General features: G+C 50.2%; 1 protein-coding gene across 1 annotated transcript; it reads left to right on the plus strand.

Annotated features, from left to right (window-relative positions):
- Nucleotides 1–958: 958 nt before the first annotated feature.
- On the plus strand, nucleotides 959–21,725 carry SH3GLB2 (SH3 domain containing GRB2 like, endophilin B2). Its single transcript, XM_035889865.1, has 11 exons — nucleotides 959–1,009; nucleotides 3,900–4,041; nucleotides 4,388–4,516; nucleotides 5,720–5,853; nucleotides 6,332–6,424; nucleotides 10,428–10,490; nucleotides 14,842–14,865; nucleotides 17,652–17,741; nucleotides 18,231–18,331; nucleotides 19,476–19,740; nucleotides 20,287–21,725. Exons 1-11 carry the CDS (start codon nucleotides 959–961, stop codon nucleotides 20,392–20,394), a joined length of 1,200 nt encoding a protein of 399 aa, XP_035745758.1. The 3' UTR covers nucleotides 20,395–21,725.
- Nucleotides 21,726–24,436: the final 2,711 nt, after the last annotated feature.

Below are 24,436 nucleotides of genomic sequence, written 5' to 3' on the forward strand. Positions count from 1 at the left end.
AGCAGATATAAGAAAGAACCAGCTCATAGGATAAGGTGGTGTAACTTACCTCTAATCTCCTTCACTGGCTGTGCTTTCATGAGAAGCTTCATCTGATCACACTGCAAGCTGCTCCTGCAAAGGGTGGTCCTGCTCTCCCCCACACCTGATGGCAGCTTCCCAGTGGTGCTGTGTAGCCGGGTGAGTTCTCTGATCTGCCTGAAAATGTTAGAGGTCAAGTGGAGCTGGACCAGTGACTCCCCATGCATAGACAAGGGGGCAGAAGTGTGCTGCAGGGGAGGAAAAGACCGTGCTCTGCAGCAACCCTCAATGAGGTGGTACCAACTGCCCCAAGGCTGTGCCTGGGGCTGGACTTTGCAGCACAGCTGACTTCTGGGCTGAGGGGGACACTAAGGGATTAAGTGTTAATGGAGTAACAGCCTCCCAGCATGTGAGCTACAGCCTCCTGTGCCCTTGCACCCACCTCACAACGTTCATGCCCTGCTTTCCAACTCTGAAAGAAAGCCTGAATAAGAGATTGTTTTCTGTCCTGACACTTTGGAGCCACGGGCTGTGACTGAGATTCCTGCCCATCCTCCTCTTCGGGCATAGCCCAGGCTTGCAGTGGTCATGGTGTACGTCCTCAGCCCTCTTGCCAGACAAACAGCTTTAGTGCCTGACCTAAGAACTGAGTCCTGGCTGCTCCCTGGCCAAGTGCTGTGCAAATGACCCATGTTATTCCACCTCACCAGACGAGGGGGTGGGTTACAGAAAACAGCCGCAAAGGACAGTGAAGCCTGGAGATACCGCTTGCGAATATAACAAAGGACCCCAGAGCTGGAGTGATTCAAGAGGCTGGCAGTAGCACTGTGGAGATGCTGGAGGGCTTCAGCAGTGATCTGACTGCAGCAATGCTGCAAGAAGCTGACTAAATTCAGCTGATAAGAAACTAGGTTTAGGCTTGACAGCTCTAGGGCAGATGCTGGTGCAGGATGAATCTAAACTGCAGGAAGAAGAGCTGGACTTGAAAGTGAGATGAGATCTCAAAAAGCTGTCTGGGAAAGGGGGGCGAGAGAGACTGTTATGCTTGCATTAAAGAGTCCTGGCTTGTTTAAAAAAGCTCTTAAACAGATGACTCGAGAATTGGTGCCAAATACCTGGGAAGCCCCAGTTTGCTGCATGGCAGTGACTCAGCCCAGTCTGGCAGAGTCTGAAAACAGCCCTGGGCTTCCAACAGTGACAGAGGAAGAGAGTCTCAGCTGCTCACACGCGTCTGATGGTCCTGTGTGTCCCCCAAAGACAATCATGGATGTTGGGTACAAAGCAATCCAAACACCTTCTCACCTTGAATCTGCTTTTAGCCACGTCCAACAATAGCCATGGGGCCATGGCAAGACTGAGCTGAAAATAACTGCCAGTAAGCAGGAGCTACTGGTGCTGAGGAAGAGACCAGTGAAGCAATCCCTGGTCATGCATGGCTGCGAGTCCTGTGTCCCCACAGGGCTGCAGGAGGGAGTGTGACTGTCCTTGCAGTTGAGAATCTGTCACCACTGACATCCAGCAAAGCAGTTCACTGGCTCTAGGTCGAATCTTGCTCAAACAGGTCACTGTGTAAACATACCTGCAGGGCTTGTATATCTCGGACATCTAGTAACATTTGCGCACAGGCTGGTAACAGGACTCCCAAAGGCTGTTTGCCTGCCTCTGGCTGGTAACAGGACTCCCAGAGGCTGTTTGCTTGCCTCGTGTGCTGGTTCTGGGCTTGCTCCTTATCTCACTTTGTTCCCAGCATTGTACTGGATGTGAACGCAGCTGGGGCTGTTGGGGGCAGCCACAAGAACAGAGCTTGCCAGAAAACCTTTCAGGAGGGGCAGCAGACACCAGACCAAGGCCCCGTAAAGAGGACATCTTGGCCCATCTAGAGCTGAGCAGTGGGATAGGGGAGGGGAGAGGAGAAGCTACAAGTGGCAGATCAGATGGGAGTTGTATTTCATCTAAAAGTTTTAGCCAGGCTTTAATCTCTTGGCAACTGACTGTACCAGGTATTGTGTAGCACCACATCCTGATAACTTAACAGTGGCACCAGAGGCCAGCAACAAGGGCTAGAAGGACTTCTGCAACCTCTGTAGGATCCCGAGTGGCACAGCTGTCTAAAGGGGTCTTTTAGTATGATCCAACAAGATGCTGGTTCTGTCAAGAGCAGAAAATTGTGCTTAAAAAACACTGAAGTTGGCCAACGTCACTGAGAGGAGCAAGTGGAAAATGGGGATGGGGTGAGAGGGAATGGGCTCTTCTTTCAGGAATCCCCCACGGAAGCAATGGGGGGTGCCCAGGCCTTGTACCTCCAGACTGACAAACCTTGCTTGTCAGATGCCGCTGCCCAGTGTGAAAACACTGAAGACTTGCACAGCCTGCTTTCCCCTGCTGCTAATTTTAAACTTAGGAGGAGTCACGGAGGGAGGAAGAGTCCTTTGCCAGTATGAATCTAAGTACTGAGAGAAGTCAGACACCATTATATTTCTCTCAATACCCTGCTTCACAGCGTGCCCAGCCATTATGTGTCCTAGAGGAAGAGTCATTGCTGGAAGCATTTTTATCTAAATCCTGAGTTTGAGCCCCCTTAAACCTCAAATATTCAGTTGGCAGCTCAGTGCCAGCAAGGCAGGAGGTGAGCTGGTGGGCAGCACTCAGACACTGTCAGTTTGATGGCTGTCAGAGGGCACTCACAAGCCCTATAGCAAAACCGATGTTGTGTATCATAGAATCATAGAATGTTTTGGGTTGGAAGGGACCCCTAGAGGTCCTCTAGTCCAACCCCCCCGCAGGAGCAGGGACACCACTAACTAGATCAGGTTGCTCAGAGCCCCGTCCAACCTGGCCTTGAATGTTTCCAGGAATGGGGCCTCCACTACCTCTCTGGGCACCCTGTTCCAGTGTTTCACCACCCTCATTGTAAAGAACTTCTTCCTTATATCTAGTCTAAACCTACCCTGGTTTAGTTTAAAACCATTACCCCTTGTCTTGTCACTGCTGGCCCTACTAAAAAGATTTTCCCCATCTTTCCTATAGGCCCCCTTTAGGTATTGAAAGGCCGCAATCAGGTCTCCCCACAGTCTTCTCTTCTCCAGGCTGAACAAGCCCAACTCCCTCAGCCTGTCCTCATAGGAGAGGGGCTCCAGCCCCCGGATCATTTTTGTGGCCCTCCTCTGGACCCGCTCCAACACTTCCATGTCCTTCTTGTGTTGAGGGCTCCAGAGCTGGACGCAGTACTCCAGGTGAGGCCTCACCAGAGCAGAGTAGAGGGGCAGAATCACCTCCCTCGACCTGCTGGCCATGCTTCTTTTGATGCAGCCCAAGTTACAGTTGGCCTTCTGGGCCACCAGCGCATATTGCTGGCTCATGTCCAGCTTTTCATCCACTTGCTTGCGTGTACATGCTTGTCTAGTCAGATGAGAAGAAAGCCTGACTTGTGAGCTGGTAGTGGCAATCCTGATGCTGTCGGGTTTGCAGGACATAGAGTTGGTTAGGAGGAGGTAAAGGAAGTTGGCACCTTCCCTCACCTGAGGGATGCCTGTTGCTCTTCCGCATGCAGTACTGCAAGCCATGTGCGCATTTAAATAGATTCCTCACAACTCGAGTATTTTTGTACCAGACCTTATTAAAAGTTACTTATTCTGAAACACCTCTCAAACCTGGACCCTATTTTTAGCTCAATGCTTGTTCCACTGTTGGGCAAAAATTTGCCCTCTTCCCCTGAAAGTTGCCTAGGAACAAAGAATGACACCTTGAAGGCTTTTTAGCTCTACTGTAAGATAAATGCAGGAGACAGAAGCAGCCTCAATGTCTCTTAATAGCCCTATAGCGCACACTAAGTTTGCTTTAGTAGAACTGATCTTCTAATGACTGCCTCCTTCCTGCAGTTTACTGAAGAAAAGTTGGGCCAGGCTGAGAAGACTGAACTAGACGCCCACTTTGAAAACCTTCTGGCCAGGGCAGACTGCACAAAGAACTGGACAGAGAAGATCTTGCGTCAGACTGAGGTTCTGCTACAGCCAAACCCTAGTAAGTCCAGCTGCTTCTAATTCTTGAAGGACAAATATCACTTGCAGTTCACTGTTAAAAGACATGCCCTCTGGCAGAGTTCCCTGTTCCACTGAGTTTGTGGGGGCTGGAAGAAATGTGTCTTTGCAGGGCCTGTCCCTCCTTTTCTATGTAGTTGAGATGTGACTGGGTATGCTCCTGAGAACTGGGAGGTGCTTGGAAGGGAGGGCACGCCTTCTCCTGGTGCTGGTGTTTGCTATCCAATGCATGATTGAGGACTGTATGGGGTGGGCCACCATGAATGCCAGTTCCAGGGGCCTGTCCTTTATCCTCCATCCTGTAACCACTGGTGGCATCCTCGTTCCAGGTGCCAGAGTAGAAGAATTCCTTTATGAGAAGCTTGACCGGAAGGTACCTTCCCGGGTCACCAATGGGGAGCTGCTGGCACAGTACATGACAGAAGCAGCTAATGACTTCGGGCCAGCAACACCTTATGGTAAGTCAGCCTGGCTAATTAAAAAGCCCTAGGAATCCATCCCTTCCTAAAAGAATATTCCCACTACTGTTTTGGGTTAAGACTTCCACAGCATGCCTCTTGCCTGCTCCCCCCCCAGCAACCTGCCTATTAGTGTGCCAAAGCTGATGCCAGAGAAGGCTCTTCCATAGCACAAAAGCAAACAGCCCATCTGGAGTCAGAAGTCTTACTCCACAGCAAAGCATGCTCCACGCTGTGGGGGAAAAAGGGCAGGGGTCTCCCCATTCCTAATACAGTCCTCAATTCCAGCAGAGCTAGGGAAGAAATAAAGACACGTGGACCCAGGCTAGCTAGTGGAACTAGTTACAAGACACAAACTATTCTGTGCTATTTCTGTGGCTTTCTAAAGTAGCCTGAACAGGGATTTGCAGTGAATGGCTTTAGCTTTGTCCAGTTTGAGCGTATTTTTAGTCTAAGATGGTACCTAGTTGCACAGAGTTTTCTCTAGACTATGAACAGTAGAGCCATCCTTTAACTGTGTCCTGCAAATGGAGGGTGGAAATCTTTCTCCAGCAGAAAGAGAACAGGAAAACAGACTTGGGAAGGTTGGTGCTTGGCTACAAGCCTCACCAGGCCCCTTCCTGACTACACAGAGCATCTTTCTGCTCTTAAATCCAACAGTTGCCCCTTCCTGGGGGAATTTGGGGCTTCTTTAAGCAGCAGACCTGCACAGAAGCACAGCCTTAACTTCCAGCTGTCCTTGCCTCCACCGTGAGCTTTGTTATAGCTCTCCAAATCAATAGTTGTTGAACAGCCAGTCCTGTTAAAGGCAGAACAGCTATAACTGCATCTATAGCCAGCACTGCCTAATCAACTCATTTTTTTCTGCTCTGGTGCTTTTTAATTTGCTGCTCTGTTCCTGTGTCTCTGTTTTATGAGACAAATAAAGACCATTCTGCGCAAGCAGGGGTAGCAGTAAAAGGACATCAGTGGAATAAGTGCCTCAGCAGATAGATAAGATCAAAACTGCACTGGGAACAGCTGAGAAAGGGCCTCAAGCTAAAAGCAGATTGTAGTTAGGACTGAAGCTGGTGTGGTACAGGCATAGTCACCTTGTCCAAGCAGGGTACACTATGCCTTTGTCCCCCAACACTGGAGCATGGTAGCTCTGGGTGAGTTGGCTGAAGCCAACACAATGTTAATTGGTTTCTCCTGTTATTGCAGGGAAGACCTTGATAAAAGTCGGAGAGACTCAAAGGCGCTTAGGTGCGGCAGAACGGGACTTCATCCACTCTGCCTCCATCAATTTCCTGACCCCACTGCGCAACTTCCTGGAAGGGGATTGGCGAACCATATCTGTAAGTATGGCAGGGAAGGGGAAGCCTGTCATGTCTCTGGAGACAAGGAGGGCGGGGGGAGAGGGAGACAGTGCTGGAAGAACTAATTTTCCTTCCTTGTGAGAAAGGAGGACTCCATACCTCTCCCCTCAAAGAATGCAAGGATAGGGGAATACCAATCCTAGATCTGCTCAGGGCTCCCTGTGCAGCAGGGAAGGATTGCCGGTTGATGTGCATGAGGAAGGTAACTCCTTGCCTGACTCCTGCAGCTTAGTGGGCACCACCCACCCACAGGCTGCCCTATTTTCAGAAGGTTAGCCTGTATCCCTGGCAGCCAGGCCCAAAACTCTTGCTAATGAGATGAACATAGCAACTTCTCCTTTCTCCCTAGCATGTTTTGGTAAGGAAATAGGTTTGATTCCTAGATGATACCTTGTCCCTTTCACTCCCCAACAGCTCCTAAGCAGAGCGCTCTTACCCCATTTTCTGTCCCTTCCAGAAAGAGCGGAGGATCTTGCAGAACCGCCGCCTGGATCTGGATGCCTGCAAAGCCAGGTTGAAGAAAGCCAAAGCTGCCGAGGCAAAAGCAGCGGTAACTTTTTCCCTCATTCCCCTCTGCCCTTCTGGTCCCAGGGCTTTACTCACATGAGCAATGCCACATGCTCTTTGGACAAAAACTAGGCTGCCCTACTATGTCCTGGCTCTGGCAGGCATGGGTGGGGAGATTCCTTGTCTGGTATGCAAGGGAACTGGGAGCAGGAGCCATGTGCCTGTTCCTCAGATTGCTCTCCTGTGGGGAAATTGTTGAAACAAATAGTTCTGAGCTTCCAGAGTTTGGAAACTTCTACATGACCCAGGCTCCCGTCTCCTGACTGCTAGTGGTTACTGGCTGATTTGTGCTAGTAACCAAAAGGCTGCATCTTCTGAGGACTTCCTAAGTTTCCCTGGAGATCTCAAAGCAAGCCAAAGAGAGAGCTGAGCTGGGAGGTGCACAAGGGGAAAGCATGCTGGGGCTCTGCAGCAGTCCCAGGCTTTCAGACCAGTTGAGATTCTGCCAGCTTAGTCTTTCCCAGGCAGGAGTGCCAGGGGAACCTGTAAGGGCTGGCTGGTGTCAGACTGTCTACCAAGAGGTCCTTCCTTCAGCCTCTCTATTCACTTAATTTATGGTGCTGTCTAGTTAACAGGCTAGTCTTGCCCTCTGGCTTTGGGGAATTCATGGCAAGTAAACTCACAAAGGTCCCAGATCAGAGCGGTGCAGAAGGGACTGGTAAACCAGCCAGTGTCACACTGTCTGCTGGCCTAAGCAATGGGGACAAGCACTTCAGAGCGCTTGTCCGAGGCTGACAAGACCTGTCTGCTCAGGGTGTTCCCTGGGCATCTGGAGCTGGGCTCTCCCTGGGCAGAGGAGGTGTAGCAGGAGGCAGAGAGGATGTAGCTGTGCACTGATGGGTTCCCTGGAGAGCCTTGTTGAAGCAGATTGCCATCCTGCAGCGCTCTGGCTGTTGGCAGAAGGACTTGCCAAGTTCTGCTTCTAGCCTGGAGCCAGGAGCTCAACTAGCAAGCGTGTGCATTCAGAATAGGCAGGAATCCTTGTCAGTCAGACTCTGGGCTACCAGGCTAGGAGCCCTATATCCACTGAAGGTAATTTCAGGGATCCCCAATTCCCCTTCTGAAGGGGACAGTGTGCCCAGCCTCAGTGGGAAGTGGTGGCCATTGCTTTATCTTAAGCTCAAATCAGAACAGGAATTTGGATACCTCCTGTGCGTCCTCCCTTTCCACCCTGTTTAACTTGCTTCCTACACGAAGTGAGCCCAAGGCCTCTCATCTGCATGTAGACGCTTGGGTGAGGGACTTCCCTGTCGCTGGAAAAGAAAAACTTGGTTTCCCACTGGAACTGCAGGGCTGGGGTGCCCCAGGCAGGGTGCAGAGGCAGTCCAGGCTTCCCAGGGTATTTGCCCCAAGCCACATTTCAGCCCCTCTGCTTCTTTGAAACAGAAATCATACAACAGAAGAACAACCTCAGCTGCTGTTGTGGGCACCCATCTCTTATCCAGCTTAGTTTAAAGGTGGCATCCCTTGCCCAAGGGCTCTGGGTGCCTCACTGACTACTAGAGGATGAGGCACAGGTGGAAGCCCCCAGCATGGCAGAGAAAACTGCTGCCTCTGCTCTAGGTGTGTTAAACTCATCATTAGACCACAGCGTTCCCTGTAACATGCCTGGAGTCCTGTGTCACACCTCTGCATCCAAGCTGGCCTAAAGTATCGCACCTCTCCCAGCTCACCACTCTCTAGCTTCTCTTCCCCTCTGTAGTGCAAACTCGTGTTCCCACAGCTTCTGTCTCGTGACTGACCCTCCAAGTGCGCTGCTGCCCAGACCTGTGAGCTGCTGTTCGAGTGTCTGGGCTTGTGCATTTCCCTCAGACTTTGTGCTTTGTCCTTCCTGTTGATGCTGTTTTGTTTACTAACCTTTTTGTTTTGTTTCTTTGTAATTTGCTCAGTGTGAGGGAGATGTGAGTATTGACTGTGCTAACAGTGCTGTGATTTTTTTTTTTTTAACACCTCTCATTGTCTCTTTCCCATTTTAAATGAAAATTCCTATCTCCCTTGTCCCATTGGGACTGGCCCTGGAGCATGTACTGAGCATGGTCAGGGCTGTGGCTGCCTGGGGAAGGTGGCCCAGAAAGATGGGAATGTCTGTTGGCTACCCACAGCCCCTCTGAAGCATGCACTTGGTTCCATCGACACTGCTTGCAAGCAGTGCTCAAGAGAGGCACAGCCTCCTGTAAAGACCCACTCGGGCTCCTCTGGCTGCAGGCAGGAGGAGATCGGGCTGGGTGGTAAGTCCCTCTCCTGGAAGGGAGGCAGCCCAGAGACAATGACAGGCAGGTTGATCTGGTTGTGGTGCTGTTCTGTCCTTCAGGCTCCAGGGCTCTGCCCATTTTCCCCATTACAAGAGTGGAAGGGGGAGGGAGGAGGGTCCCTTTTGACCACTGCTTGCAAATACAACTTGCCCATGCATAGGAGTGCAAAAGCAGCTTGCCTCCTTCATCCCATGTGCTGTGACCAGTTTGTGGACTCTCTGGAGACCAGGGAATGGGAGGTTTCTTCAGTTGCTCTTGATCTTTAAAAAAAAAAAAAAAACCAAAAAAACCCACCACACCAACGCAACATAAGAAGCTATTCCTGTGAAAAATCTCTTCCCATAGGGAGGAGTCAAGCCTAGGTGCTGTGCTGGCCTCAAATCTCACTGGTGCATTTTTTCCTCCCTATATTCAGGTTTGACTCATAATAGGAATCACTCCTCCTTATTCCTCCCTCCAGCCATCCCCAAAACTCCTAGATGGTTTAAAAAAAAAAAAAAAATCTCTTCTTGTTGGGCCTGACTGCTCTTCCACACACTGGTCACTCATTCCAGCAGGCTGCTCGGGTCCCAGCAAATCGGGTCAGTGTGTATAAGTAGATCTGGGTGAGCTGCAAAGAGATTAACCTGGGAGAGGAAACATGGGGCCTGGGAGGATTAACAACGTAGCTAGGTTACAGCTGGATTGTGTGCCAGCATTACACACCAACCCACTGCGACCTAAAGGCTGACCAGGTGGATACCCCAATCCATACCTCAATCCATCACACCAGCGCGATGGTCCTGATGTAAGCTAGCTCGTTACCTTATCTCTTTGGGTGATGCTACAGCCAAAGGCCATCCTAGGAGGAGGCCTAGTCTTAGCTTAGCTTAATAGAGAGACCATGTTATGTGATGGTTAGTGAGCTAACCATCCCCCCTGTGGGGGATGAACTGGATCCCTTGCATTCCCCGTGAGGAAAACCTGCAGAGTGCTTAAATCTTTCTGCCCCAGGGCAGAAATTTAGCTATGGAGAAGGTAGCTTGGAGGTTTTCTGACCTCTGGGATGAAAACTCATACGCTACATCTGGCAACAGCAAGGCTTTGGACTAGATCTGCTTTGGCTAAGCCATGCCCCTAACTGAAAATAGCTGATCTGAGTCATTAGGAGAAAACATACCCAGAGGCTTGGTTAGAGTAAGAACAAGTAGATGTGTCTCTTTAAAAGGCACTGTGGAAAGGATGCTCTGATGCTAGTAAACATGCCCACATTAAGGACATGACCCTATACAGGGACACTTCTAGGACTATAGGCAGGAAGCAAGGGGAAAGAAGGGCCTGCCCACTGGACTGAGCCAACATGACATGAGCAACCTGCTGGCTGCAAGGGAATGGGAAATGCATTTGAGATTGTGCTGCCTCATCTCCACTCCATCTGGCCGATGTAGGAGCGGATAGCTGTAAGTACAGGCAGAGTTTCTAACAGTAGAAATATCTGCTGCTCAAGTGCCAGGTGTGACTGCAAGAGTCAGTCCACCTACTCTTGCACAAGCCTGGCTTCCACCTGGGGAGAGCTTCCATGCACCACTGCCCAGACTGTTGGGAGACCTCTCTCCTACCACCCCATAAGAACTTGAACAAAGCTCGCAGCACGGACAGGAAAACACCACTAGTCCCTTCTTCCATCCATTGACCGGCTGACTTCTATAGACTCTTCTGCGTGACTTGTACATGAAACTCTATTCCCCCCACTAGGCTGTGCCTGACTTTCAGGAGACTAGACCTCGTAATTACGTTCTCTCCGCCAGCGCATCAGCGGTAAGATTGCCTCCTCCTAGATGTTGCCTCTCCAACCTCTTGCTGCCCCCTCTCTTCACCTGACTTAAACTCAGACCCAGTGCTCTGCTGTTTTCAACATTTTAATGTGACATGGGCTGCCCAAGGTTCCTCTGACTCAACCATAAGGATGCAGATCACCCCTGTGGGGGTGCATGGTCAGGGTCTGGCACTTTTGCTGCTTGGTTTGCTCTCCAGTTTCTCTGCCAATCCTTTTCCGCATTTCTAGTGGGAATCTTCTGCCTGTTTTTTATTGCTAGTGGAGCAACTGAAAGGAAAAAACCCTCAAAGGTTAGCCTTTCTGGGTGGTTCCAGCTGTACAGTGGCAATGTCACACATGTGACTGCCTCATCAGTACTGTGGTGTCAGTGCTCAGAGGCTTTGTAGCTGGTCAAGAAAAGAAAAGGTGGAGGAATCCCTCTGCCTCTCATCGTGTCAGTAACAGAGTAGGCTGACAGTGCAGGCTTGTCTATTCTGCAAATAGAAATAATTATTTTTTTCCTTTCATCTTGGGCCCTGTCTGGCGGCTGTTACACAGTCAGATGTGCTAGGGGTGGGCAAACAGCCTGTTGCATCTCTACTGTGTTGCACTGAGTGGTTGTGGTCAAGCAATTGAATTTCTGTGCTGTGTTCATAGCTCCCCATTGCACAATGTCACATTTCTCGTTAAAATGTTGAAAACTGATCATCTTGCTTCCTAAATAGTATTCAGAACAACACTGATGCCTGTTAATAATCTGAGAGTGGAAGGGCTGGGGCGTGGGATCTGTGGATATGAAAAAGGACAGCCCAGCCTTCTAGCAAATGAAAAACATTGTTGAAACAAGTTGGATTTGGTTAATGGGAAACCCATCCCATTTGGAGAAAGGGGTGTGCCTGAGCTGATAGCATCAGTGTTAGTTCCTAAGGGGATCTGTCCTGACCTTCTTGGAGAGTGATGCTGGGATCAGAAATAGCTTTGCACAATAGGTAGAAAACTATTTCCCTAGGTAACAGGCGCAGTGATGAGACTCCTTAAGGAGCAGCTGATACTGGTGATGCTGTAGCAATTGCTCAGTTTCCATCTCTCCTAGTGCAGCAACTAGCAGCAAGCCTGTGGCTCTGGCTTCTCCCCTGGAAAGGTCTGTTCCAAGGACAGTGCAGTAATGGACTAGAACTGAGCTCTAGGAGAATGAGAGGAGAGAAACCGGGCTTTCCCTGCCTCTGAATAGCTCTGGTTAGACCAGGGTATCCTGATCATTCCATGAGGCTTTCTAAAGCAGACCTGAAGGCAAGCATTTGCAAAGCATGCATTAGCATCTTGCAGAGCACCCAGATGCTCAGTTAAACATGTCTGGTCACCACCAAACTGCAAGCTGGTCTGCTTTTACTGTATTGCAAAGCTGTTCTGGGGAGCAGATGCCAAGCACAGTAACATGACAGGAGAAATAGATTTTGGGGGGGGTTTAGCCCCACAGCTGTCTACCCTGGCACACCTCTGCCTAGTTCAGTGGTCCCTTTTCAGAGCTTTGCTAGAGAGGCTCTGACAGCAGCAACAACATGGGACAGCTAGAGCAGGGCTCTAGGAGGCTGACCTGCTCTAGGTAAGCAGCCACACTGACCTTGATCATTTCATCACATTTGATGGTTGCACAGCAGGACCTAGCCAGCAGTGATCCTTGTGGCTTCCAAAACTACCTCAGAGGTTGCAGTTGAAGTGCCACCCTAAGTCCAGCTGCACTAGCATGGGTGACCTGAATAACAACTGGCATCTCTAATCAGCAAAACAGGGGCTGAGCCCAGACTGCTCCCCAGCTCCATGCAGGCAGGACTGCTTTGCAACAAGCTCTCTAATCCCAGCATTCATCCCAAGGGGTCAGGCACTGCAGCAAGGTAGGAGCTCTTCATGCTGTTGCTCTGCTTTTCTTCCAGGCCAGGGTCCTTGTGCTACTTTAGTCTTAGCGCGTACTGACAGCATAGAGCAGTGGTTGCTGCTCACCTTGCTGTTGAGCTCTGCTCCCTTCTGGAGGGAGGGATTGCTTATGCCCAGGTAACAACTTTGTCTTACAGGTGAGCAAACAGGTCAGCTCTCTCCTGGACCATATGCCCTGAGCAGGGCTCCGATTTGGATTCTAAATTTATGTTGTTGCTTTTTGGAGAGGTGGATAACACGGTGCCTTTATTTTTTTCCCTTCTATAACAGGAGGGCTTAGATAAAATTAGATCCACCTGGAGATAAGCACCTGCCTTGTTTTGTATGAGTTGGAGGCTGAGGAGCCATTTCTCCTCTCTCCCACACTGACCTTTTGTTTCTGTGTAAGAAGGTGTACGTGAGCTGTGCAAGCCTAAATATCCCTTTCTCTCAGACCCTGCCACTTGCCATGCACTGCACTCCTAGGAATGATTCCAAGAAAAACACATCGAGTACCTTAAAGAGGGTTCCTCTGGCTTGAGCTGGGGTGCAGGAAGATGGGTGCAGATTACAGCCTTTTCTGCTCCCTGAGCTGCCTGAAATGCTTCCAGAGCTGCATCATGCCTTAGCCCAGGGACAGATCTGGGCAAAGCTGGGCTGCCCCAGAGCCCACAGGGTCAGCAAGGCCAACAGAAGAGAAATAAATCTGGCTATGAAATCAATGGGTACTGCAGTGATTAAATGGGCCTGAAATAGCTGAAGGACTGTCTGCAGCACCTCAGTAGGGAGACCTGCGGCCAGAGCAAAAACTTCCCATTGCCCCTATAGTAAATCTTGCTCCAAAATCATGAGGCTCTGCCTTTCGCCAGAGCAGCAGTTCAGGCTAGGACCTGCTTCTTGGCTGCCTGCAAGGATCATCCAACCATCTGCCTTCCAGAGTAGGAGGTTTTAGACTCAGAAGGGGAAAGGGCTTGTGTGCGCACGCATGGCCAAAATTGCCTAGGCCTTACTTGAATTGGTTCCTGATTTGCAGTAACCAAACACCCTCCTAAAGGTCAGAGAAAACACCCAGCCTCAGTGCACTGAGCGCTGCACAGGCTGCAATTGTAAGGGGACCAGCTACAAGAAGTCCACTCAAGTAAGAAAAAGCACCAGCCAGGCTACGTACCACAGAACAGGAGCTGAGCTGCAGGTCAGGGGGCAGGAGCCAGAACAGGAGCAGGCAGCAAGCCAAGGAGCCTAGCATAGCACCTTCCCACTTCACTCCTTCACCAGTGCAGGCAGCTCCTGCAGGTGCTCCTTATATTGGCTGGTGAAGCTGTCTCTGCACCTGGGCCTGCCACAGCCCACCTGAGGGCAGTTGCTGGTGAGCAAACCTCAGCAAGGTTCAAGTTGGGAGACCCTGGGTCTAAACAGAGCGTGGTCTCCCACTAACACCCAAGCATCCAGCACAGGGCTCCCCTCCCAGGTGCCTGCAGTGCAAATTCAGCCATGCTGTGGTGAACTTCCCTGATCTGCAAAGGGTGAAGCTGAGGTCCTCAGAGGCCATTTCCCCTGGCCCCACTGGCGTGGGGTGTTGCTGGCAGACTGGTGTGCTCCCAGTTGATCCAGGATGATTTCTCTTCATGTTGCCAGGGCTGAGGGAGTTGTTGTCTGCTGAGGAAAGGCCAAGCCGAGGACCTCTGGGAGCGATCAATGTGTTTTTCTACCTCTTCTCTCCCTTTCCCATCACTGTGTGTGACTTTTGTTGTCAATTGTTTCATGTCCTAGAGCCAGATCCCAGCAAGCAGCTGGCAGTGTTGTGCTGCCCCGAAAGTGTCCCTGTGGGTGAGTAGGGAGCAGCAGTGTGATGTTTTGCCTGTCTCAAAGGGAGCATCCAGCCATTGCTTCCTCCTTCCTGTAGCTAAACGTGCCTGTTGGTAGTGCAAGCTGGCTGGATTATGATCCCATTAACCCGCGTTCTCCAGACCAGCAGGTGAGGAACACTGGCTTGAGCTCACGGCAGTGCCTAGGCCCTACTCGTGGGCTCAGGCAACTCACTTGCCTATCCGCAATCCTAACAGAAGGGCCGTCCTTCAACATCAATCTCTGCAGGCTTCAGCAGAGTGACCCTTGCTGTTCAGAGAACTCTGCTGCTTAATCCTTTTCTTCCTGGAGCCTGTTGAACGCAGTTGTTGTAACAGCCCTGGCAGGGAGCAGAGCTGGAGTGCTGCTGGCTCTGGTGGCCTGGACTTATCCTCCCATTGTGAAACTGAGCTCAAGGGTGCAGGAATGAGGGGAGGGGACATCAATCTGGCAGCTGCTGCTGGGTGAAGGGCTAGCTTGTCCCCGGAGTTGGCCTGCTGTGTCCACGGAGCATCCTTGCCAATTGGTGTTAATGCCGAGTGCTTCTCGACGTCTCCAACACTGATCTCCTTTCCTGTTGCTCTGTGGCCCCTACAGCTTTGGAGCGACGAGGTGGAAAAAGTAAGTACCCAACTGAAATTGTGCTCAAACCTTCTGGGCGTGCTGGTGGTGTTTAGGGGGCGGGGGTGCTGCGGACTCCTTCCTGCTTGTGCGCCCACACGTACGCAGGGGAGGGTCAGTGGGACATTGCTGTTGTCAGCCCCAGTCCTGATCCTGCAGCTGTATGGTTCATGCGACTGACAGTGGCTTGGGAAGAGCCTGCCCCGTGGGCCAGTTGGCTGCACCTAGGGTGAGAGACTTCCTAGACAAACCAGGCGTGTGTTGGTATGTGATAAAAGGCAACTCTGAGAGCCCTGCACCAGTGTCACGGGAGCAGAGGTGATGTGCTGTGACGTGATTCAGCTCTGCTCCTGTGGCAAAGGCCCTGCCTGCTCCAATTTTGCATGTGCTGTGCATTAGCCTCTAGTAGCCTCTTGCCTGCTTGTTCTGGGGTCTGAGCAGGAGCTCTGAGCAGAGCTGAAGCAAGGACAGAGGATTTCCCCATGAACAGCCCCAGCTGCTGGAGGGAACAGCTCTGTCAGGAGGGCAGGGTGGGAATTTTGGTGCCTGTCATGGAGTTAACTCTGGGTGAGCTGTACTTGCCCTTCTGAGCAGATCCGTGGAAGCAAAGTCCCAGATCTTATTTATTTTTTGGGTTCCCCAAGGGGAGCGTGACTTGTCCATGAAGATGGATGGAGAGCTGCTAGTGGCCTAGAGACCAGGGTGAGCTCTGTGTGGAGCTCCAGCATGGTATGGAGCTTCCAGAGACACCTTCTGGGATCCCATTGCCTTTCATCATACCTCAGACACCCCCAGCAGACATTAGCCTGAACTGCAAGGTGGTAGAATGGCACGTTCCTGCATGCTGTGCATGATGGCAACCTATCACTGCCTTCCTCTAAATGCATCATCAGAGCAGACTTCGCTGTTTTTGAACCAGCTCATCCTGTACTTTAAATCCTTCAGTCCCTCAAACAACTAAGCTGACTGCAGTCAGCTATAAGCATGCAAGGCTCTGCTCCTTATCCTCTATATTTGGTCTGTCCTGGTTGGGTAGTCCAAGGTATGTCAATAAACTTCAAAATTCTCAGTATCTTGGAGAAGCACAGGACTGGAAGGGACCTCCCAGGTTACAGTCCAGTGCTGGCTTTATTGGAAACTCAGAGCTAGGAGGGAGAGGCAATGGGTCAAATCCCAGGTGGTGCCAAACAGAGCTGGGCCTGCCTGTCACAAGTTTCAAATGGCTCTGCTGCAACCAAAATCTCTGCTCGGCTCACTGGAGCAAGAATGTCTTGGTGCTTAGTAAGGCATTGTACTGGTATTTCCTGTTATATTCCCCCTTCTTTAAATAATCCCTTTCATACAGAGGATGCAAGAAAATAGATCAGTTGAAGCTTAAAATAGACAAATCTGATTGAAAGACGGTCAAGGCATTTCTTTGTTCTAGCCTAGCTGTACCACAGCACTGGTAATGCCGTTACCAGACGCGAGCTGTAATGGCCTGCAGCAGCTCCTCCAGCTTGCCCTGCTGAGAAGGCTGGGTCTCCTCTGTGCTGACCCTGTTCGGAAACACCAGCGATGCGGCCTCTGCCCTGAGACTAGCAGCCTGTCTGGATTAGCAATCTGGGGTCACGTCCAAACATGTCCTGAGCCAGACTGATCAGGGCATTTGCAAAGTAGTGAAAGGAGCTCTGTCAGAGAACTGGTGCCATGCAGGAACCACTGCACCAAGGCAGGCAGCTCTCCGATTGCTGCACCCCCCTGGAGCAGGGGAGAACGACACAGAACCTGTACTCCTCCTTCCAGCAAACTGTAGCTGAGTGGGCATCGCCCTTTTGTGCCATCCTAAGAGGCAACTGGTGTGTTCTGCTTGGTGTTAAGGAGTAATGCGTGCTAGAGAGAAGAAAAGTGCCTGTTTGTCACCCCTGTCCCTCTGGCAGCAGAGGGGGGAGAGCAGGCACCAGAGCACCTGACTGCTCCAATGCTTCTGGAGCTCTTCTCTTTGCAAGGATCCACCTGGGTATTCTGGTACTGCAAAACTGCCCTAGCATAAATATGCTTTTGTTGGTGGGGGAGAAATGTTTGTCTGTTTGGTGAAGAGGGTCTCCAGTATCAGACTGCCTTTGAATTCCCAATGTTTACTGCATAGCTGCCTTCTATTAACTGTTGTTTAATTCCTCCAAGCTCAAAATAAGTAACTAGCTTTAAAGGAGAGCCTTGGGTAGAAGTTGGATTGGGATGTTCATCTCCATTGCGGAGAGATGCAGTTGGTAACAGCAATTTGGTAAATGCTCCCTGGCCTCAGCCTTTGTTCTGTGGTGATAAAAAGGATACCGGCAAAAGTTGTGCTTTTGGAGAGAAACTTAGGGAGGTTGTCACATTCCTATGCCTACAGGCTTAGAGAGAAGGGGTTAAAAGGACAGGTGCTGGCATGGGACTGGCTTTCCACATACCTCAGGATTAACAAAGCCACTCCAACTTCATGTCCTAGTCTTGTGAGAATAGGAGCTTCCTAGCTTGATGCATAAGTCTTGAGCTGCCATTCCATGACCTGCAGTAATCCAGTGTAGGATCAAGCAGGAATCAAGTTGAAATACAGCCAGAGGCCTCCGGGATCCTCACCCAAGGTGTCTCGTGCCTGATGTTCAGTGTCACAGATGCACATGGATCCTACTGAGCCAACAGCACACTTGTCTCAGTGCCGAAAGGGGAGGTTGGTGGGGGAGGTGGGTGTTGCCTCTCCCTAGAAGAGGCAGAGTAGTGGTCCTTGCCTTGTGCTGTCTTGAACACCCTGTCCTGGTTTGCAGGCAGAACACGAGCTGAGGCTCACGCAGACCGAGTTTGATCGACAGGCAGAGGTGACCCGTCTCCTGCTGGAGGGGATCAGCAGCACACACGTGAGTCTTCCTAGGTAACTGGAGGGGTGACAGGGGCTACAGAGACTTTTGCCTCCTTTCTAGAAGAATGCCAAGAGGATGGCGGAGCCCTGCACTGGGAGCAGAGGTAGAAGAGGTCATAAATTTGGATACTGGAATGCTCAAACTAAAAGCGTAACGAAGCATGCACAGGCAGTGCCACTGTGACACCCACAGTTCTGCGGTCCTCGAGATGCTTCCACATCAGAAAAACCTTGTTGTTCTCTCGCTAGAGCTGTGGACAGGGGCATGGCTGAAGTGCCAGGAGCATCCTCCTTGCTGAGACAAGCCTTGGGCCTGTGCAACGTTCCCAAACTTAACAAATTAGTGTATTCAAGCCAACCAAGTAACTCTTTAGATACTGGCCTGCACAAGTCTGCTTCCCCCGGGGGTAGGTAGTAGCTGCAGGAAGAGGGTTCCTGTGCCTGGCACCCAAACTCACAGACCAGCTTATGGTCCTTCTCCCTCCAGGTGAATCATCTTCGCTGTCTTCACGAGTTTGTGGAGTCTCAGACCAACTACTATGCTCAGTGTTACCAATACATGCTGGACCTGCAGAAGCAACTGGGCAGGTGAGACAAGAGTCTGCTTTTACTTCTCTAAGGGTTACTCATCTGGCTGCCCCTCGCTCAGGCAGGATGGGGACATCCCACATCGTAAGGTTGCGTAGAAGTTTTAAAGTCCCCTCCAAGCTCTGACAGAGCTTCTGAGCTTAGAGAATGGTGACCAATCCTGGTGCTATTGCATTTAGAGCAGGCTTCGCCATTGGATTCATCTGGGTTTTATATATTCATCTCAAAGCATGATGGCCATGAGAGTTCGAACATTCTTCCTCTAAATTAGTTAAATCGCATGGGAGACAAATTCCTGTTGCCAAGCAGCAAGGCTGAGTGTGCTCAGCTGCAGCAGTAACTAATTCTGCGCTGCTGGCTGTGTCCCCCGTGGGCGCAGGCAGGGCTGTTTTGTCTGTTAACCAGTCACATCAGTGCGGCAGCCTGACCCAGGAGGGGCTGTTGCCTCCGCGTGATCATTCACTACTCCTGTTCTGTTCTCTTCCATGCTTGCAGCTCCAAAGGAGAAATGTAAGTAAGATGTTGCACAGGGCTGGCTCTAAGAGCTCCCCACCTCAGCCGAACTCTGGAGTCTCTGCAGACTCACTACAAAGGCCAACAAGGGACAGAGCTGCACTCCCTTAGTGCAGAGGGGGGGTACTACAGATAAATGAGACTGAGCACCATTACCATCTCTTTCTAGGGAGCCCAGAAAGCCTGGGAGCCTCCAGTTGTGGCATCCAGTTTAACAGCAAGGAGGACTGTCCCCTTCCTGCAGAACAAGCAGGGTAAACGTAACACAGACCATGTGAGAGCAGGGCAAGGACATAGCACAAGGGACCCAGTAAAACAGCTGCAGAGCCAAGAACAGCACCTGCCCAGACCCCTCTCTGGTGCCACACTTCAGTCTCGTACTCTGCAAGTTAGGGGCCAGTCCTGTAACAGGACACTGGAATCAAAATAAGCAGACAAATATTACCTGTTGCCTACTCCCAGCACCTGAGAACTGAGTGCATTTCCCCACTCAGAGGGCAGCATAGATATGCTACAGCTGTCAGCTGGCACTCGAGTGTCGCCTCTGCAGTGTAACTCCTGAAAGAGCAAGCTCTTTCTCTGTTCCTCATCCTAAAGCCTTACTGAACTCTGCTTTTTTCTCCTGTATAAGATTTTCAGGCACATTTGTAGGCAATGCAGAATCCACATCTCCTCCCCCAGCTGCTACCTCTCCTCCAGCTGTTGCTGCTGCCACACTCCCTGCTGTGCCTACTATTCCAGTTGTGCCCACGATTGTTGGGGTGCCGAATACCGTGGCAGAGAGTGTGCTGAACCCAAATGAAGTCAAGCCTCCTGCCAGTGGGACGCGGAAGGCCAGAGTCCTCTATGATTACGAAGCAGCCGACAGCACTGAGCTGGCACTTCTTGCGGATGAGGTTGGTAGCTTTTCTTTGCATTGAATTTTGCTATAACTGCCATTGCATGCTCAGCAAGGTCTTGGTTACTTTTCCTGCCCCTAAAACCCCTGTTTTATGGAACTGCTAATGGTCTTTTCCTTGATGCTAGTATCCACTGAGTTGCAGTGAGCTTGTGCTCATGGCCATTTGCTATTTAAGAACATCACCCCGATAACTCGTCTGTTCCTACTGGAGCTTGCTGAGAAAAAAAAAGGAAATTCAGCAAGTTGCAAACTCTTTTGTTGACTAGATGGAACTTCTGTATTCAGAAGGGATGACCTAGCAATATCATGCCACCCTGTATGCAAAAATACCTTAAGTCGATTTGGAGAATGAAAAGGCAACAGGGACATCACTGGGCAGATTTCTGTAGATCTATTAAAGCTGCAGACAGCTCCAGGGAAAGGGCACAGATGCCTGCTAAATGAACTTCAGGAGTTATTGTTCCTCCAGTACCCATCTGACTGAACTTCTTGGCTCTGTCTGCAAAACAAGGTCCTGTCTAATGCTGGCTTCTCTCCCCAGATGATCACTGTGTACAGCCTGCCAGGCATGGATCCAGACTGGCTCATAGGGGAAAGAGGGAACCAGAAAGGGAAAGTTCCCGTCACTTACTTGGAACTGTTAAGTTAAATGTCTCCAGGAAGAAGAATGTACAAGCAGAATGCGCCCCTCATCTCCTGGCACTTCTAATGCGGATTTCTTCATCCGAGACCATTGCTCTCTTCAGGGTTGACACTCCATTGCTAATATGGGAATTGCGGGAAAGAAGTGGTGAAACTGTTACAGTAAGGTTTTGGGAAAGGGCTGATGGCACCCAAGACTGAATTTGTTAACTACCAGTGCAGCCTGCTTTGAGGTTAGGCTTGATGGCGCAAGATTCCTTGATTATTTTTTTTTCTACCCTACCCTAGTCGTGTGGATCGCAGTGGCTTTCCCAGGGCCAGCGAGCTGTCTCCCTCAGCAGCTGCTCACGGAGTTTAAGCTACACTCCCCTCGTGTCTGGTGTGGGTTAGTGCCTGTCTGCCCCTCCCCTCCTCTCTGTTCTTCAGCAGTAGAATTGTCTAAGTCAAACCATGAAGCATTCCAGTGGGGAAGCATCCCACACAATCCCTCTGACATGTTCTAGCTCTTAAGGCAAGGAAGCTGAATTTAAGAATTAAGAGCCTGTTAAGCCCATCCACCTTGCTCACCTGTGGGAGAACAGTAACGCACGGCTCTCTAGGAGCCACGCTGCCTATCCTGGTGCCCGATGGCTTCAATCTAGAGCTGTCCTCTGAAGCTGGAAGGAAGTTTCTTTGTGAAGACCAACCTAGTAACACAGGGCCTGTATGTCAAAAATCAGACCTCAGTGCAAGGGATCACGCATTTTGCTTGCATTTCCTCTAAGAAACTGTTCTTGGACTGCAAAGAGTTTACAAGCCTTTTTACAAGCTTTGCTCCCTGTGTTAATTGTCCAGGCTTTTCTTCCAGCGCGTCTGTTCCAGGCATGTTCTAGCCTGACTTTATTTTCACCCTAGATCACTGATTTAACTAATATTTCCCCTCCCATCTCAGCGGTGAACAGCCTTGGTGCATCCTAGTACAGTAAGGGGTAGTCCCGCTTGCTGTTCTCTCCAGCAATGGGCTATTCTTGGCCATAGACACGCTAAACAATCCAGGCTGCCCTTGATGTACGTGGTGGTTTAGCTCACAGGGAGCGCTCGGGTGCGTATGCCTTTGAATCCTATAACGAGCTTTTTAGCTAGAGCTCGACCTCTGCTGCCGTGCAACTATTTTTCCACTCAAGCTGGATGGATGAGAAACTCGCCTGCACCAAGCCCTCTGTTCACTACCTTCCCCTGGGTATGTCAGAACTAACTTTGCTTGTTTATTGATCTTTTGCACTTTCCCCAATGGTATCGTGACCACTCTAATGTAACAGGGCACTGAGCACCTGTGTATGTAGGGCTCATGGTTTTCAGCACTTATTTGCCAATAAACAAACTGCCTGACCTCCTGCCTCAGCGTCTTGTGTGGGTTCAGGGCTGCTCTTTCTCTCCCAGGCTGCCCTTGATGTACGTGGTGGTTTAGCTCACAGGGAGCGCTCGGGTGCGTATGCCTTTGAATCCTATAACGAGCTTTTTAGCTAGAGCTCGACCTCTGCTGCCGTGCAACTATTTTTCCACTCAAGCTGGATGGATGAGAAACTCGCCTGCACCAAGCCCTCTGTTCACTACCTTCCCCTGGGTATGTCAGAACTAACTTTGCTTGTTTATTGATCTTTTGCACTTTTCCCCAATGGTATCGTGACCACTCTAATGTAACAGGGCACTGAGCACCTGTGTATGTAGGGCTCATGGTTTTCAGCACTTATTTGCCAATAAACAAACTGCCTGACCTCCTGCCTCAGCGTCTTGTGTGGGTTCAGGGCTGCTCTTGCTCTCCAGCCATGCAACTGCAGGGAGGCAGCTCAGGTAGGAGCTGTGCCCTTCTGCTGTCCCAGTCTTGGAAACCAGGCGTAAAAGCAAAACAAAGCTGCTAATCCTTCCTGTCCCAGCTGAAACTTTCACCATGCCTTAAGGTTGTTAATGTCGTGCAGCTCCCCTCCCAGATGACACATCTCAGTTTTACTACACATCCAGGAACTCTAAGAAACAACAGCTCCTCCTTAACCTGAAGCAAAAATAGAGCAGCAGTAAGACTTCAGCTGCCGAGAGACTGGAAATGCTGTTCTGGATCTAACAGACTTTTTTTGTTGTTATGGAAACTACATCTGCTGCTAATTTAAAATCCTAAAGCCTTGTCCCTAGCACCCAGCTTGGAAAGAACTCCTGGGAAAAGCAGCTGTTGAAATGATCTGTGGTGTAGCAATAGCACTCAGCTGAACTCTAATGAAAGGGAATGGGGAAGTTGCATCGTGCTGCTGTTTCGGTTATTTTACACTTGCAATGATTACCACTACCACAGTTCTACCCTTCTGTAGGTCTACCCCTGCCTATTTCCCTCCTAGCTTCCAGCATGTGTACCTTCCCTTAGGCCAGTAACACCCCTGTTTCCCTGTTATTCCTCTCCCTGGTGCATAAGGGGAAGAAGAGCTTTAACAAAAATGGCAGCAGTTTAATGATGCAGAAAATGACTTTTCCCTCAGAGGAGCCAGAAGCAAGTCTGTTCAGGGCAGCAGCGCTCCCTTCCCTCTGCATCAGAAAAGAGCCCATGGGCAGTCCTAGTTCTACTTCTAACTGGCTCTACACAGAAGGATCTCGGGCTGCTTGTTTGCAAGCGCCATGGTGAGCCACCCTTGGCTGAAAGCTGTTCCATGCCCCGTTGTGGCTGAGGGGCAGATAAAGGTACAATTCAGGGCTGAAATGCTGCCGTCTAAAGTGAAGGTATAGCTCTAAACCACAGATGTAACCAACAGCATCCACCATTCTTTGCTGTCTGGCACTAAGGACTCCTGGCTAGCACCATGAACTCTCACTCTACTGCTTGAGTAAGTATCTAAAAGCACATACTACTTCTCCCTAAATTCCCATTCTATCCACTCTTGTTAACACTAATAAAGTGATTAGCACACTGCGTGTAACTTCAAAAGCTGTAACAAAAGCAAAGACACCTACAGAGCTATCAAATAACAGCCCTAAGCACTACTGAACTTGCTTAGATGCGCTGAATTCTGGCTTTACTCCCGCTCCCCAGAGCTACCTGTCACCAGTTTGCTTTCTCCCCAGCAGTTCTTCACCTTCAAATCTCCATGTTCACACTCACGGTTCCCTGTGGCAGGAGGTGTTAATGGTTACAGGCAGCCCCATCTAAACAGGGCCAGGCTGAGGACTGCTGCACCACCTCCCTTGCTGTCACAGGTGAGCCCTGAGCTTTTGGAAGGTAATCAAGCCCCTCTCCTTTCTATTTTAAGACCACTTTGCTCCAGCCAGCTAGTTCAAACCCCTCCAAAGCAAGTAAAACTAGCTCAAACAAGCCTGGTAGAATATCACCATCACTTAAGCTTACAAGAAAAAAAGCCCCACCAACCTCAAAGCAACATAATCTAATTTTCTTGCTCTATTCTCTTAAATGCAGCAAGATTAAAAAGGTTCTGACTGGTAAAGCAATCAAGTGTCGCTTTAGGAAAGCATTGGTAGGTTACTAGCTCACAGCTACACTGAAATTGGATTTCTTACCTTAGAAAAGTCTGTCTAGATTTCAGGCTTTATTTTAAGCAATAATCACTGACCCTCTCTTACTGTCTCCATCACATGTTGAACCTTTAAAGAGTTTGTTGATTTACTTGAGAGCGCTACAACAGCACAATGCAACTTCACTGCAGACAGCGTCTTTCTTCCAGCTTGAACCTGTGCCCTCCCCTGCTGCTGCAACAGGCAGAGCAGCAGCTTGGACCCATGCACAGAGCAATCCGTGCGCGTGGTCCACACCATCATGTGCAGAAGAATCGCTCCTGAGGAGTATTTTATAGTGATGTTCGCTTAAAACCTCCTACATGTTCCTCAACATGAGAGTAAGAGAAAGGGAGTGGGCGTGGGAAAGCTGAGGGAATCAACCTTTGGTTATAAACGCTTCCAACGTCACTCACCAGCCACAACTCGCATCACTGTTAGCTGGGACTTCAGCCCAGTGATGCAGCAGAACTACTACACAGAAGGTGCAGAATTGGTGCTGCAGGCTGCTGTGCCCAACA

This window comes from Egretta garzetta, unplaced genomic scaffold (assembly GCF_000687185.1).
Source record: "Egretta garzetta isolate BGI_Z169 unplaced genomic scaffold, ASM68718v1 scaffold190, whole genome shotgun sequence".
Lineage (NCBI taxonomy): Eukaryota > Metazoa > Chordata > Aves > Pelecaniformes > Ardeidae > Egretta > Egretta garzetta.

Excerpts from the sequence above, each read along its gene's own strand:
- SH3GLB2 (XM_035889865.1), top strand. The coding sequence starts at position 959 with ATGCTGGTGCAGGATGAATCTAAACTGCAGGAAGAAGAGCTGGACTTG. Across the intron at positions 4,042-4,387 it reads TCTGCTACAGCCAAACCCTA|GTGCCAGAGTAGAAGAATTC; the intron begins GTAAGTCCAGCT and ends TCCTCGTTCCAG. Across the intron at positions 5,854-6,331 it reads GGGATTGGCGAACCATATCT|AAAGAGCGGAGGATCTTGCA; the intron begins GTAAGTATGGCA and ends TGTCCCTTCCAG.